The following is a 15,998-nucleotide window of genomic DNA, read 5'->3' as shown; positions in this document are numbered from 1 at the left end:
TAGACTATTTGCTGAAATTTTTAATTCTACCTTTCAGTTAGAAGCACATAAGCAGCTGATAGGAGCCTGTATAAAGCAGTGAATTAGTGAATTCCAGAAACTGAACACTGATTTACACCATATGGGCAACTGGGGCTAAATATGTCAACACAGGTTGCTGTGTGATTGATGTGCTAGCATTAAAGCAGGATAGAGAGTCTGTCTGGTCTTGCACCAGGAGCTCATGCCGCCAGTGTCTCAAAGAATGCCACTCTTGAGCCAAATGCATGCCTCCAGAAGGTCGGCAGAAATAAATGTAAATAATTATTTTAAAATACACTTAGAACTTTATTCATGCTCAGAGTGCTTTTCACCTTTTGAACTTGCAGAACACTGGGCTGTGCTGAATGGGTGCTGCCTTAAAGGGAAGGTGTAGGCTTGTAGCTGATCACAGGATTCTGAAAGTTCATCTGGTGATAGGTGGTAAATTATTAATGGAAGTAAATGTTCAGGGCTGAAATTCAGGTCAATTTTTTTATTACAGGTATCCTTATTAATTTGCATTGATAATGCCTGAAGGCTCCAAACAGAAACAGGCCTTGCAGGCGAGGACACACAGTATTTTTTTGACAATTGTGTTATTAGGATTTAAATAATTAGGCTTATTACTAGAATAGCTAGATAAGCAGGGCAGAGGCAAGCCAATAAATGGATGAAAAAGCAATTCAACACTAGATTGTCTACATGTGCTGATATTTAATTGCTGTAATAAAGTACCATGGCTGCCCTTCCTTCTCAGATCATGGGGGAGATCCAGAATATGTTGGGAGAGAGGGGATAGAGAATGTAAAGGCAAAACAGACACCCTAATAGAAATTAATTTCCTTGGCTTGCTTGCCATGAGTGGCCAAGGGTAGAATGCCCAAGGGAGCACAGAAACCTTTTCAGTTTGAACCTTTTCTCCCAGAGAAATGCCTGTGTGCATTTCTGCACTGTTAAAATAATTTTTTTGTGCTGTTGCATGCACCAGACCCAGCTACTCACAGTGATTTTCAACATAACTTCCACGACCTTAAGTCTGAAACGGATCCAAGTTTTTCATTAGATAGTGAGACTAGTAAAATAAAGAAGATACTTGCATATGGAAACCATTCACCTTGACCTGGGGACAGACCCCATTACTATTTTCCCTCCAGAGCAGTCCTTATTTATTGTCATTCTGGGTAAAAGGCAGGGGTGTCACTGCTGCAGAGCCCCTGTGCTGTTGGTGTTGCCCTTGTAAAACCTCCCTTGGAACGTTCAGACTTTCCTAACACAGACTTTTCACTCTGTGTGTGTGTGGTGCCCAGGCAATCTCCCGGCTGTGTGAAGACAAATACAAAGACTTGTCAAAAGCTGCTATGAGACGATCGTTCAGTGCTGATAACTTAGTTGGTATCCGCCGTTCTAATGCCATCCTCTCCTGAGGAGAGAGCAAGGTGCAGCAGCAGGAGCCAGCATCCACACGCAGCGGAGGGATCCACCACTCCATGCACACAGGCCAGCGGTGATGGTGTCTTCCAGCAAGAGGAAGCCAGGAGAGTCACTCAGCCAAGGGAACCCAGAGCTTGAGGAACATGCTTGGTGCAAAAGACAAGACCTTTGTCAAATCAACTCTCTCCTCCTTCTAATGTATCCAGAGGTGCAAAAACAAACTTATCTCCTTCTCCCCCCCCACAGATGTTTGCTTACTATGTAGGCCTATAGCTGTGAACTCTTGAGGTTTTTAATAATAAGTAGTTTTAAATTTTAGAATTTAAACACTAACCACATGATTATAGTTACATGTTCTTCCCTCCTCTCCCCTGTCACCCAGAGTCTCACTGCATTTGTATTTCAGGTCAATGCAGTGTTAACAAAAACAACACATGGGACTCTTAAAGTATAAAGCCACTCTGGAGCTGAAAACAGTAGCATAGACTCGTGTTGATGGCTTTTCCCTGGTTTGGCTACTAAAAGCTGCTATTATTGGTGATGTGTTCATACCAAGAAGCTGCCCGCAGGAAGGAATTCCATCTCTGCACCCACAACTTCACTCCAGTAAAGATTGTCAAAAGACTTTGAATGTTTTGACTGGGGGCAGAGATACGGTTTTATGTATTGTTAAAATGTATAGGGTCCATGCTGCATTTCTTGTGAATTATGGTGCTTCTCTCATTTTTTAATACTTATATTGCTCTGGAAGAGATGTAATCTGTGTATTTTTCTGAGGCATTGAATGAAAAAGTTGGTCTGGAAACATCATCACCATCCCAAACAGTGTAGCAATCCAGTGGTGAATGGCGTGTGTGCAGCACTGCTTCTCTGAGTTCTACTGCAGATCTCTTGTGCTATATACAGTGAGTTCCTAAAGCTGATATTGTGCATCCATCTGGCTCTCCTTGGGTTTCAGTTTCCTGGGAGGAAGTTACATTCATAATGAGACAATAATGACTTTGAGAATCCTGGACTACCTATCAAGGTAGATGGGGAAAAAAAATGTGTTCAACTGAGAATTATCAAAAAGCTTTCTATAAACCTTTTTTTTTTAATTTTTTTTTTCCCAAAGTGAATTTTACCTTGTGCAACTGCTCTAGAGGCTTGGGGTTTGCTCTTTCTGAGACTTTGGAACAGAGCTTACTTTCAAGCTCTGAAACTGAACTCTAAACAGGATAAGTATTATTATAGACTCTTCCTGTTACAAGTCTTTGTAGTATCTTCCCTTCTTGGATCCAAATAGGTTCTAGGCAGTGTCCTAGGAGCAGCTCTCCCTCCGAATGACACGGGTTTTGTGCACTTCCTCTTACAGCCAAGGCCCAGAAACTTACACTGAACAAGTCCATCTGCCTTTGGGAGTGGGGCTGTGTGAGTGCCATCATCAGTGTGGCTGCACTCGAGTAGCTGTTCAAATGATGCATACAGCCCTTTGCAGTATGCAAACGTGCCAGCCCCTGGCTCCCAAACCCACGGAACTTGGCACTTCAGGTATTGATCTCAATTCAATATTGAAAATAACACTACATCTTCAGGTGGTTTTCCTTTCTCATGTTTGTATTAAAAGAAAAGCTAATAAACTCTATTTTAATTAAAGTTAAAGGTGAAGGGTGTGTTCTGTACAGCTGTTGGATTCCACTGCCCCTCAAAAAAGGAAAAAAACAAATACCTCAAAAAGTGGTGTGTGTTAAGGCCTCTCCAGTCCCCACACCAGCCTACCACCTTCATTTGGTCCCCATGGGCTGGCAATGCCTGGGAGCAGTGCAGCCCTGCATGGCTGCCCAGATCTTCCCACAAGAACTCTGGATTTAGAACTTGACTCGTGCTGCTCAAATAAGCCACTCACTGACCGTTTCTTTGCACTGCAATGGTCTTTAAGGAGGGCCAGCTTTTCTGGAGGCAATTTGATGGTTTTTAAGTCCTGCCTTGAGGAGCACTAAATTGGAAGCTACAAGTGACCAGCTCCTGAATTGACTTGTGACCTAATTGCTAAGGAGCTCTGCTTCCCTCAGCACTGCCAGGTGCCTTCAGCTGTGTGGCATGGGGCTGGTGCACTCTGCTGTGGGGCTGCTCCAAAAGCAGCCACTCTGTGAGCTGCTCAGCAGAGACTGCAGGCACACATTTCCCTTTCTTGCCAGATGAGATGGAGACTCTTCCTGCTGATCTGGATGACAGGTGAATGACATCTCAAGCTGATGGCTGCTTCTGCAATACATCCTGCAGGAGACAGCTGCTATGAACCTGATTTTGCTTTGAATATTACCTGGCTTTAGTTTTTCTGTAGCCTAGCTCAGAGCACATTACCAATGGGATTGTGATCTGTTCAGCAGATACTAAGCAGGCCTGAACTCCAACTCAGCTTCTTAAGAGGAAAGAAGAACAATTCCATTTACCATTCTGGTACCCCTAAAGGAGTTAGAGTCTGGAAAACACAGCTAGTACATTTCTTAGCTAAACAGTAAAATGTAAACTGTACAGCTCTCTTTTGAAATGCTGGACAGTAATAGTTCTTCAGAAGGAATTGCTTTTAGATGGATAATGAACTGTGAAAGGGAAATACCCTCCAATTTGCACTACTCTATATGCTGGCAACACTTTCCTCAAAGAGGCAAAAAGAAAAAAAAATTATAGTCATGGTCAGAATACTGGAATTACAGAGACTGTTACCTACCTCTGCTCCCAGGGAAGAGCAACTGGCTATAGGATCAGTACCTTGTTTTTCTCAATCCAACAGCTGAGTAATATTTAATCTATGTTGAGGTGACCTCTGCCTGCTTTCAGTTCCAGGGTAGCACTCCCCATCTGGCAGTAAAAGCTGTTTGCAGAGACAATAGCTGTGTTACGGCCCAGTAAGAGTGAAGTGAGCACCAGCCAGACTAGCAGGAGCAGCCTGTGTTAGCAGTCAGCTGGGGCAGGAGGCCATGGAGGTGTTCATGGGCTACAAGATGCCCTTGGGTTCCAGCAGCCCCTTCCCTTTGTGTACAAGGACTGTGTATTTTGTTTCCAAGGGAATTTCATGAGAACTACTTCAGTTTGGGTTTGGCAGTTAAGAGGACAGGCACTTGAGGGATGGAATAAATGTCAAGACCACTGCTCCTGGATAAGAGTATAGGTGTCAAGCATACCCTGAGCAAGCAGAATTGGACAGAAGAGCCATTGAGGCAAGAGCTTGCACAGGAGGTTGGCAGAGTGCTCAGGGCAGGGTGAGCTGCTCTGTTCAGAGCTCAGCACTGGGCAGGCTGCAGCCTCCAAACTGTCCTGGGATTTCTCACAGCACCATAGTGTAGGACAATGACACAGAACTGGCATTCCATATCATTACCTGGGAAAACTGTCCTTGCACCAAATAAGCTGTTTGTCAACACAGTGAATTACAGGGTGCTGCCAAAGTGACTGTAGTGCCCCTACTGACACCCACCCCCCAATGGACTGGCAAAAGAGCACGTAAATGGCAGAGCATGGGCCTGCCATTTGTCTTAGGATTAGGAAAGTCTCAGTCTGCCTTCACAGACAAGCATCTTCTAGGTGAAATAAACACTTTGGCTTCTGATCTATGATATCAAAACCTATTTGAAGAGCCACACGGTCCCCATGGCCACGAGACACTGCCATGCCCCATGCCACCCAGCCTGAACCTGTGCTGCATTTGCACTGCTCAGGGAAGCCGGTGACTGCCTCAAGGGCGGCTCAAGTTGACCAAGTGGAACCTGGAGAGCATAGGAGCACAAGCCTTGGGCCAGCTGTGCAGGATCACGTGTGTGCTCACGGGAACAGAGTCCTGCAGGTGATTCACACGCTGCCTGCAGGAAAGGCCCTTCCCTTGCTTGGAAACTGGCTTGAGGTAGGCGGTGGATGGCAGTGCTGCCAAACTCCTGTTTACTGAGTAGCTGAGGACACAACAGCTTCCTGGCAGGCAAGAATGACAACAAGGCTGCCAGCCCAGTGCTGGAGTTCCTTCCGGGAGCAGGCAGTGACTGTCCACAGCTCCTTGAGAAGAACCTGATGCTGAAATGGTTCATGTCCCCTCCACAGCCCAAAAGTGCTGCCCTTCAAGCGATAGGATCAGCCCCAATGGTGTGTTTTACCTCTACTTGAGCATGGGGGGCAGATCCCTGCAGAATCAGGTGAGTCAGGCTGTGGGACTGTCAGGTTTATCACTGGGTGCTGGAATGCTGCTTCCAGGTAAGAGATCCTATCTGGTGGGACCTGGTGTGTGCCTACACACCTACTAGATAGCAGAGTCCTGCACCATTAGTCACCACGGAGCCAGCCTTAACCCCTTGCTGTCCCTCCCCCAGTGCTCCTCGCAACAGGAGAGGTCGCACAGCAGATGGCAACACGGCCACCCAAATGGGCCGGCGTGCAGCATCCTGCTTGGCTAGGAGCTGTCACCTGCATGGCCTCAGGAGTATCAAAGGGCATCTCTTCGGGGCCTGATCTCGGCACAGGGCAAGGGACATGTACTGTGCAAACTGCAGAACGCCAATAAAAGTTGATAGTTAACCCTCTTTTAGCAGCGAGGCATGACCTTGGCCCGTCAGGGAACGTGCTGTCAGCGCGGTCACGGGCACAGGCAGCACAGGACCCAGCAAGGGCAGAGCCTGGCTGCAGCACCAGCCCAGCCCGGGCACGCCGGGCTGAGGGCACAGATGTGTGCCATGCTCCGTGCCAAGGGCAGTGCTGCGTGGGTTCGTGCACATGGAACATGCTATTCCTGTGCCACGCAAGTGCAGTTGCCTCACCAGTTCCCCACGATCCCCAGTGATAAGAGCCCTGCATGGCCCTGCAGCACACGCCTCCCCCTCCCCCTCACAGGTGAGCTTTTAAGGTAATAAATACTCTAACAGAAGCAGAAGTAAAAAAAACAACACACGCTAATTTTTTTATCATCATAAATAACTAATCTTGATACTTCTCTTTGAATAAAATTTCTTCAGCTTTTCACATAATATAGTACAGTTATTTAAGCGACATTGAACAGCATCGGTAACGGAAGAGGCAAAACCCAACATGTAAATTGGCTACAGCAGACAGGGCACACGGCAACGGCTCCATCCCCCTTCCTGCCACTTGTTGCTGAGAAGCCAGGCTCAAACACGAGTTGATTCTATTACCCTACCGTTAGATCAAAGCTGAAAATGCTCTTGTGTTTTTCAATAGGCAACAGTTTGTAGCTAATCTTGGATTTCTTTACACAGTCAGTTGCACTTTGGAAAAAACAAAAACAGCAAAATACCACCTTTGACATGGTTTTGTTCATTGTATTGCATGATGTGTGTTTAGCTGTATCTACAAAAGGCACTATAGAGAGAGAGGAGTCCAGCAAGGTGCGGAATGGAGGAGGTTGGAATCATTTAATGCCCTGGATTACAGCAGAGACTACCACAGTGTCTCTGTACCTGACCTGCCTCACTGCTGAGAACACACCTGTCCCTAACCTGTATCAAAGGTCACTACGGCTTCTGTATGTACAAATTAGGCTATAATACAACTATTTACAGCTTGTAACACAATATGGTGCAATTCTGTCCACAATAAAGCACTCCAGCATGCTGGAGGGGGTGAGCCCTATTGCAAGAGTGCGCATGGGTGCAGCTGAACAGTCCCTGGTGAGCCCTCCATCCTTGCTCCTCTGTCTCCTCTATCCAGGACACACCAGACACACTCATGCAGTACCTTTATCTGGAGGGCCTCTTGAGTGTTCCCTCACTTCCCAAGTTTTGGTTTTAAAATGAGGCAGAAATCTTTTTGACTGAAGGTCAAAAAGGTGTTAAGAACAACCTCAGATCCTTGCAGTCCTGCAGGAGCAAAGCCAGCAGTTGTTCTCCAGTGCTTGAGCAGCTGGGTCACAGTGCCACGCTTGAAGGAGGGCAAAAAGAACTCCAGTAATGGCTGGGTAGTTACACATATCACCACTGCTTAGGGCAAGGGGGAAAAAAAAATTAAAACACAGGTGCTTTCACAAGTGGTCTGAAGCCAGAGGCAGCCAGCCTCACCCCATGCCACAGCTGGAGCCCCTTGCCCTGGCTGCATTTAGTAACTTTGACAACAGGGCCCCCTCACCATTATTGTACTTACTGAAACCCAGCTGTCACCACTGCTTAACGCCAGGCAATGGCTCTGTCATCTCAACTGCTGTCTATCCATGGAAGTGAAAAAGGCTTGGGAAGTCAGAGGAAAAGAGGTACCAGCACTCTGCTAAGTTTTCCTAAATTAACTGCTCCCTCTCAAACCTGGTACTTTCTGGCAGAGGCACAGCTTTGAAAAAAGCAGCAAGTATTGAAGCCAACTGACTGGAAAACCCGGCTGCTGCTCTGTAGAGACAGCCTTCCACCTGGCTGGGACACCCCCGTGCAGTCACTGCTCACTGCAGGGCTGTGATGTGACCACCCTGTTGGGGCTGGTTGTGCCACGCTCAGCTGCTGTGCCACATGCCACAGCTGGCAGGCAGGACGCAGGTCCTGCCTCCCTCACCCCAGATAACCCGCACAGGACAAGGAGCAGCACCAACCCTTCCCAGGGCAAGGGCAGCTCAGGAGAGCCCTGCTCCCAGAGCCACAGCCCCTTGTGCAGCCCCTCGGTTCCCGGGCAGGGCTGGCTGCCCATCGCAGAGCAGGGGATCGGGGCCACCCAGCCGAGCCCACCGGAGCCAGCTCCCGCCCGGTCCTGAGCCCTGACTGAAGGCAGCTGGATGTGCTTGCCCAGGGCAGAAGGGACTGCAGGGGATCACCTGGTCCCTGCCTGTGTGCTGCAGACAGCTGGGACCCTGTCCCTGTGGCAGATCCTCTGCATGGCCCCTTCCTCCTGCACTGCCACCACCCACGAAGCCCCCAGCCCTTGCAGCTCAGTGTGCTGCTGCCTGAGCAGGGCCAGTGGCTGCCTCACACCAGGGCCCCCAGCCTCCTCCTCCTCCTCAATACAGCTGTGCCTAGGGGCTCTGGGGGCACTGAGGGCAGTCTCCTGCTCTGCCCAGGGCACCCAGGGAGGCAGCACCTCCTGCCAGCTCTCCCTGACACTCTCTGGCCTTTAGTGAGGGGCTCAGTGGCAGTGCCAGCCCCCACCTGGAGATGGGGGCCACCATCTGCCCTGCCTGCTACAGCTCTTTCACCCCAGCACCAGCAAGACCTGCCCAGAGGCTTCTGTGGGACACAAATCAGTGCTTCAGGGCTACTGCCTCCCGACTGGCTCACAGGCAGCAGCATCCCAGGACCCCAGCCAGGATGTGGGACCCCAAAGGGGCATACATGGCAGTGTCAGGCTCCAGGTCTTCCTGTCCGTCTGCCATAGCCGGCAGCACCTCCCCCTGCCCTGCCTGGGGCTGCAGCTGCTCCGTGCCCATGGTCTGAGGCAGCACCACCACGGTGAGGCTGAAGATGCCAGGGGCAGCCCAGCTGTCACCCCCTCTTCTGTGGCCCAGGGTCTTTGCAACCCTCTCCTCCCTGTGGCTGGGGTCACCGAGGCTCCCTCCGGTCACACGTGGGACAGTGGGACCTGCTTGTGGTAGGAGGCCATACTGGGCAGTACCGTCCTGCCCACCAGTGCCGGGCTGGCCTCACCGTACACAGAGGCGCCCGCAGGTTTCCTGGCCCGGCAGCAGCGGGTGGTGAAGCGCCTCCAGGACTCGAGTGTCTTGCCAGACCAGATCCAAACACCGGAGGTGATCCCCACCACAAGGCACATGAAGTACTTGAGCATGAAGACAGCATAGTCAGGCTTGGGGCGGTGAGGGTCCCCCGGGCAGGAGCAGTTGTGTGCCTGCTCCCAGGCCTCCCGGTTGTGCTGCTCGTAGATGTAGCAGGCAATGACGATGGTGGCAGGCACAGTGTAAAGCACAGTGAAGATGCCGATGCGGATCATCAGCTTCTCCAGCTTGTCAGTTTTGGTGCCGCCCTGCTTGATCACGCTGCGGATGCGAAAGAGCGAGACGAAGCCGGCCAGCAGGAAGAGGCTGCCGGTGAAGAGATAAACCACTAGTGGTGCCAGCACAAAGCCCCGCAGATTCTCCAGGCTCTGGTTGCCCACATAGCAAACCCCGGCCACCGGGTCACCGTCCACAGAGCTCAGTGCCAGTACAGCAATGGATTTGGCACTGGGGATGAGCCAGGCAGCCAGATGGAAGTACTGTGAGTAGCTAGCAATGGCCTCATTGCCCCACTTCATGCCAGCAGCCAGGAACCAGGTGAGGGACAGGATGACCCACCAGATGGAGCTGGCCATGCCGAAGAAGTAGAGGAGAAGGAAAACCACAGTGCAGAGAGCAGGGCCTGTGGTCTCGTAATGGATGTGGTGGTGCTCCGGGTTGCAAGCCACATTGGCATGCCCTGCCACCAGCCGCACAATGTAGCCCATGGAGACGAAGAGGTAGCAGGCAGAGAGGAAGATGATGGGGCGCTCAGGGTACTTGAAGCGCTCCATGTCAATGAGGAAGGTGGCCACGGTGGTTGAGGTGGAGAGGAAGCAGAGGATGGACCAGAGGCCGATCCAGAAGGTAGCGAAGGTCTTCTCATCCTGGGTGAAGTAGGGCTGGTAGCAGGGGATGGCGCAGTTGAGTACCTTCCCAGTCCTGATGCGGTTGTACAGCGGATGGGACTCCTTGGAGATGGGGATCAGGGGCGCTTTGCACTTGCAAGTCTGACCACAGTCCAGCCCTGAGAGGCGCTGCCCATCGAGTGGCGTCAGGTTTTTGGCCATGTCCTTGGCAGGGCGCGTGGGCTTCCCAAAGAAAGGCGGCAGGGTGGTGGCTTCCGTGTGGTTGTATCCCATGCAAAGCACCTCGGTGTCCCCCAGCACCGGCAGGCGGTCGCAGCTCATCCTCTCGGGCCAGGCGAAGCCGTACTGCTGCATGATGGGCGAGCAGCCGGCCTTGGCCCGCTCGCAGACGGAGCGGCAGGGGGGCAGCGGCTTCGTGTAGTCGGACAGGCAGATGGGGGTGTACATGCTGCAGAGGAAGAAGCGCAGGTCCGGGGAGCACTGGATCTCCACCAGCGGCCAGAACTGGTGCACCTCCAGCCCGGCCTCGTCCTGCGTGTCGTGGTTGAACTGGTTGGGCATGTAGGTGAGGTTGTAGCCGATGCCCTTGCACATCGGCACCGTGATCTCCTGGCACACCAGCGCCTTGGAGGCGGCGCGCCCCGCCGCCGGCAGCCCCAGCAGCAGCGGCAGCCCCAGCAGCAGCGGCACCGGCAGCCCCCGGCCGCCCATCGCCGCCGCGCGTCCTACCGCCGCCGCATGTCCCGGGCACCTGCCGCCTCCGCGCCGGGAGCGGGGCCCCGCCGGCAGCGAGAGCGCGATCCCGACCGCCGCCGCCGCCGCCACCTGCGCTCTGGGGCGGGCGGGCGGCCCCGCTCCGCGCCGCGCCCGCGCCCCGCCCCGGGACCGCCCCGGGGCCGCCCCCGCCGTTCGCCCCGCCCCGCCCCGCCGGGGCTCCCCGCGGCCGCCTCCACGCCGGGCACCGACTGCCGCTCTGGCCAAACGCCGCGCTGCCGCGATCCCTGCTGCCGTCCCGCCGGGACCCGCCCGCCGGCGCTCGGAGCCCCGCGGCGGCCCGGGGGCAGGCGGCGAAGCGAGGTGCTGCCAAACCACTGACTGCTCCGCATCTGTGCATCTCCTTCCCCTCTTGCCCGCCGGGCCCCTCCCGAGAGCCGGGACCCCCCGCGCCCCCAGCGCCCGGCTCGGCGCGCAGAGCGGGGGGCTGGAGCAGGGGGCCGGCGGTGCCCGCGCCGCTGCCGCCGCTTCGCCCCTCGCCCCTTCCTCCGCGGGCCCCTCCGCCCCTCGCCGCCCCTCTCCGCGGGAAGGGGCCGGGGTCTCGCCCGTCGTGACGGGGTTGGGACGAACGGGGGGAAACCCTGAGTAGGGGAAGGGAAGACGAGAAGGGGTCCTGGCCGGATTTGCCTCGCTCCGGGCAAGGCACATCAGCCCGGGCACAAGGGGCACTGTAGCATCGAGTGCCGCTGCCTCCCGGCGCTGCCCGAGCCCAAGCTGTCCGGCCGGGCAGCGCTCCCGACTCCCGGAACGCTGAGCCTCGGCGCGCAGGGAAATCGCCCCTGCTCGGGTGCGGGCAGCTGCGTTACCGCATCCCTCCCCGCACTCCGGCCATCCGCTCCCCAGCCCCTTTCTTCCCTCCCAGGCGGGTGGCAGGCGCTGGAGCGCAGCGCGAACCCACGAGACCGTGCCAGGGCAGAGGGCTCTGCCCAGCGCCCTGGGACCGCGGGCTCCTGCCAGGGCCACCGAGGTGCTCACGTTCAGCTGCCGGGAATTCTAATCCTCCAGTCCATCCATTCGTAAACACCGAAATTGCCAGCCTGATTTTCAAGCGCTTCCCTGAAAGCCCTGAAGCCTACGGCATGTTCGGGGCACACAGGGGAGCAGACCTGCTTCAGAAGCCACATTCAGGGGTCACAGACTGCAGCTCTATGGCAGAGCCTTATTCTGGCTAAGGCAGAAGGCTGCTCCTAAGCCCTTGCACAGGAGCTGCTCACTCAGCCTCAGTGGATGTGGATGTGGATGGAAGGGCAATTTGGACAAGAACACTTGCATCCAGCCCTGCATCTACTAGTCAAGACATATCCATAGCACATCACAGATACAGACAGCTTGCATTCAAGGCCTGGTGCTGGGGAACACCAGCACCCAAAATAGCCCTAACTGCACCCAGAGCCCTCAAAGCAAAGACTCAAAGCATGACTTAGCTCCAGCCTTCCTCCCAGAAATAAAACCTGGCTTGCTTACTGTTCTGAGGCCAGTGGCTGATGTATCCACTGGCAGAGAGCACTGACTGCTGATGATCAAAGTCATCAAGGATTTTAAGGTGAGAGACCTCACGACCACCCCTGAAATACACATCCACCCGGCCTAGGCATGCATATTACTTGGCACTGTCAACTTTGATGCTTAACAACATTTTTTTAAAAAGGGGGAAGAAATCTCACATCCCTGTACCTCTTTGCTTTATGCTGTAAGTTTTCCCTATAATAGAGCTATACAGAAGGAAATTACAAGTCACATGTCCCTTTGGAAGATAGTGGCATATCCTTGTAGCAGGAGTCATAACTTTTAATTCTCCCCAACAATGAGTTTCTGTGAACTAGCAGCCCAGCAGAAAGCAATCACAGACAGTTTCATTATGGCTGTCAGTTGATTATCCAAATTATAGCTGAGAGCAGAGGGCAGCCTTTTTATTATCATCATTGCTGTACAATTAGAAAATGCTGATGAAGCTCCATAAGAGCAGAAATTCTCTTTTTTGTTGGTATCTTTCATTTTAATAAGCATTCTCTTGGGCAATATCTTAGTTTGATTTGACACGCAATGGGGAACAAGTGGGAAGGGAGAAGATAAGAAGGGGGAAATGGGGTAGCTCTTCATTTCAGTTAAATCTATCAACTCCTGTAGCCTGGTTCAGGTTTTGCCACTCCTCCAGATGTATCTAATTCTTAGAGCCTGGCTGTAAATAATGCTGTATTTGCTACACTGGGGACACATAAAACCCAATTAAGAGCCAGGTAGACATCTGTTGGCTTGCTCTGTGCTTCTGTTTCCTTTTTGTTTTTTATGAATATGTAGCAGAACAACCAGAGCAGGATTAAATATAGTGTAAGTGCCAGTGCACTTGATAGGTTTGTTACTCATCTCTTCAGTACAGTATGAGAGTACAGTGCTTCATGTACATCCAGCACTATTACTAACAGAAGATGCGCCTGCACAAATTTACTGTCAAACCTTGCAGACCAAAAGGGGTTTCCTGTCCCTAAGAAAATGCTTTTGTAGTTAAAAAAACTCTTAAATTATTAAAAATCACTTTACCTTTTATCCATGTGCAGAAGAGTCCACAAAGCTCCACTATGCTAGACAGGTCTGCTTGGGAGTTCATCTAATCCCTGCTCCTGGCTCCAGCCCAGGGGATACAGGCATGGACTGACAATGCATGTCCTCACAGACAGACCTTCCACCCACTGAGACGTTTTCAGCTGGGATGCAGTGGTTCCTGGTAGAAGCAGAAAGAAAAGGTGATAATTATTTCTGTATTTCATTCTTTCGCTGCTCATTGTCAGTGTACACTGTTTACCTGGACAAATTGCTTTTGTGAAGGATATAATGACTTTTAAAATACTTCAGAAAAGGACTGAGTTTCCTTTGTAAAGACTGGCTATTGCCCTTGCCCTTGTTAGAGGACTCAGCAGACTTTTGCAAAGAGCTTTTCAGCCCAGGCTTTGGGCAGAGACAAAGCCAGAGAGCACTGATCTCGCCCTTGGCTTTGCCAGTACCGAAGCAGGGCAGGAACCTCCTGCCCCTCTCGTCATAGGATCGGCACACCACCCCTTGGCCCTCAACCCTTCTTGCTTGAAGCAGCAAATCCTGGTTTTGTCTGCACTGCTGACAAGTCTCCAGCTCCCAGGAAGGGAGCAGTGGGGGCCCAGTGCAGGTGACTCCGGTCTCCCGGTGCTGGTGGGCAGCCTGCCAGTCACCCCAGCTGGAGGCTGTGCTGGCTCAGGCATTGCTCAAATTAGCAGTGACCCCTGATAACTGCTTGAGTGAGGGGGTGCTGGAGACCATAAGGTGGTTTGCAGCAGCACAAGGCTGTGCCTTACTGCCTGTCACAGTGCAGGAGTGCAGGAACAGACATCACTTTTGGCATCGTGGTGCAACCCACAGGCAGTGCCAGCACAGCAGACCACTGTGTGCTGGTACAAAAGGATATCAGTGTTTGCCCCACACTGAGGACACGGCTGCATGCTGCACCAAGGCAGGTGTGCTTCTGCTTCCACCTGTAGCAAGTGTTTGCCTTCCCACCTGAGAGCTGCAGCTCCAGGCTGCCTGTGCTGCAAACCCCAGCACCAAGACTGACCTCGTGGATCAGCACCTGGAGCGGGGGGCTCCTAAATAAGACCAAGGTTCTTGCTGCACTACAGGGGAGGAGGGGCCTAACAGGCAGGGAGACAGAGGGACTCTTGGGCCTTTGCAAACAGGCAGAGCAGAGTGAGGATCACTGCCAGGATTTGCAGAGGGACCCTGGCACCCAAATCCTACTAAAGTGCAACACCAGGAAAGGTGAACATTTTTCATGTGCTCAAATGAATTAAAGGCCTGGGGACAGAAATTCATATTTAAGTCACTTGAATACTTTTCACCATGCCTTGCTGAAATTCCCTACAAAATCCTAGCTTACATCAATACAGTTTGTTTTTATATACACCTGTGCAAATACACACCTACATATTGCAGGAAAACAAAACCACACCAAGCTGTAGCCATACCCAAAAAGTACATGGAACTTGAAAACTTTTGAATTAATTAATCTCATTCTTGATTTCTAACACTGACACAGACTTTAGCTACACCTAACACAAGTGCTGCAGTTTGTAAAATGTTCAGGTAAGTAAGACCAAAGTAAAATCAGGAAGAATGGCTGCACATAAAACTAATCTTGCCAAACTCAGCACTTATTAACTATACTTGTACATATAGGTACACATAAAATGTATGTAATAAATTTTCTTTGGTCTCCCCAGGCACTGGGAACCTTCCCATGAGCCACATTTGGAATACTGAAGGGATGTTCCTGTCCTGAGGTGCCACTACCACAGCATGCAGAGGCAGGATCAGGGCTCTGGCCCAGAGGAACAGGAGGGTTGGTGGTGGTGATGAGGATGGGCCTCTGTCATGCCACAGCCATGGCTGGTCTTCAAATCTCCTTGCTGTGACTCACACAACACTGAGATAAAGAAGCAGCAGTGAAGTTCCTTACATCCAATTTTCTTAGGGGCTATAGTGCAGACTGAAACATCTGAAACTTTTCAGATATGTAGATTTTTGAAACATCATATTATTATGTTTCTTTTCTTTTTCTTTCATGGGCCCTTGCAAAGAAAACAGTCCCCATAGTGAAGTTGACATGATAAATTAGTATGGCCCTGGCAAAGCCCTCACTCTTCATTTGGCAAATACTTATTTATGGACTTTCAATTTGTGGCTTATGTAACAACAGGGTGAGTGACTTTCAAAAAAGCTCCGCCATGTATTGACCTGATACAGCTTAATGGGTCCTTCAGAGCAATTAGGATTTATTGTGTTAGCGTCTATTGTGTATAGAGACCATTTTAAAAACATGTGTTATTTACCCAGAAAGCAGTAATGACTGTTTAAATACAGTGAGATTGTTTCTTAAACTCTCGCTGCTCTATACATTGCAAAGAAGTTACTCCAAATATTTTTCAGAGTTAAATACTTTGCTTCAGTGGGATTTCCAAACCAGATTATTGTATGGCACATATATTTGTATGCCTATAGCTACAATAGTATGTTCACATAGTAAGTGAACCGAGCTCTCAGGAAAGCTGCAAAATGAGCAGCCTTGAAGCATGGAATTTGAGATTTTTTTTTCTCAACCAAGGGGCCAGTGCTTGCCACTCTAGCGGTCTCAGCACCTCAGGACTTTTCCTAACTTAGAGAGCAGGACATTTCCCAAGAACCACACAGGTTTTGCCCTGTCTGATCTGAAAGTCCAGCAA

General features: G+C 51.4%; 2 protein-coding genes across 2 annotated transcripts in view; one reads left to right on the top strand and one right to left on the bottom strand.

The window, feature by feature from the left end:
* Positions 1-3,087, top strand: part of CCNYL1 (cyclin Y like 1) — a 33,264-nt gene extending 30,177 nt beyond the window's left edge. The window contains exon 10 of the mRNA XM_033064881.2: positions 1,329-3,087. Coding sequence (XP_032920772.1) covers positions 1,329-1,445 — 117 coding nt within the window. The 3' untranslated portion in view covers positions 1,446-3,087. The remainder of the gene's footprint in view (positions 1-1,328) is intronic.
* Positions 3,088-6,376: 3,289 nt separating this feature from the next.
* Positions 6,377-10,801, bottom strand: FZD5 (frizzled class receptor 5). The gene has a single exon (XM_033065331.1). The coding sequence runs from the start codon at positions 10,690-10,692 to the stop codon at positions 8,962-8,964; it is 1,731 nt and encodes a 576-aa protein (XP_032921222.1). The 5' UTR covers positions 10,693-10,801; the 3' UTR covers positions 6,377-8,961.
* Between the last annotated feature and the right edge of the window lie 5,197 nt (positions 10,802-15,998).

Source organism: Catharus ustulatus, chromosome 7 (assembly GCF_009819885.2).
Source record: "Catharus ustulatus isolate bCatUst1 chromosome 7, bCatUst1.pri.v2, whole genome shotgun sequence".
Classification (NCBI taxonomy): Eukaryota; Metazoa; Chordata; class Aves; order Passeriformes; family Turdidae; genus Catharus; species Catharus ustulatus.
This window is presented reverse-complemented; position numbering and strand designations above follow the sequence as displayed.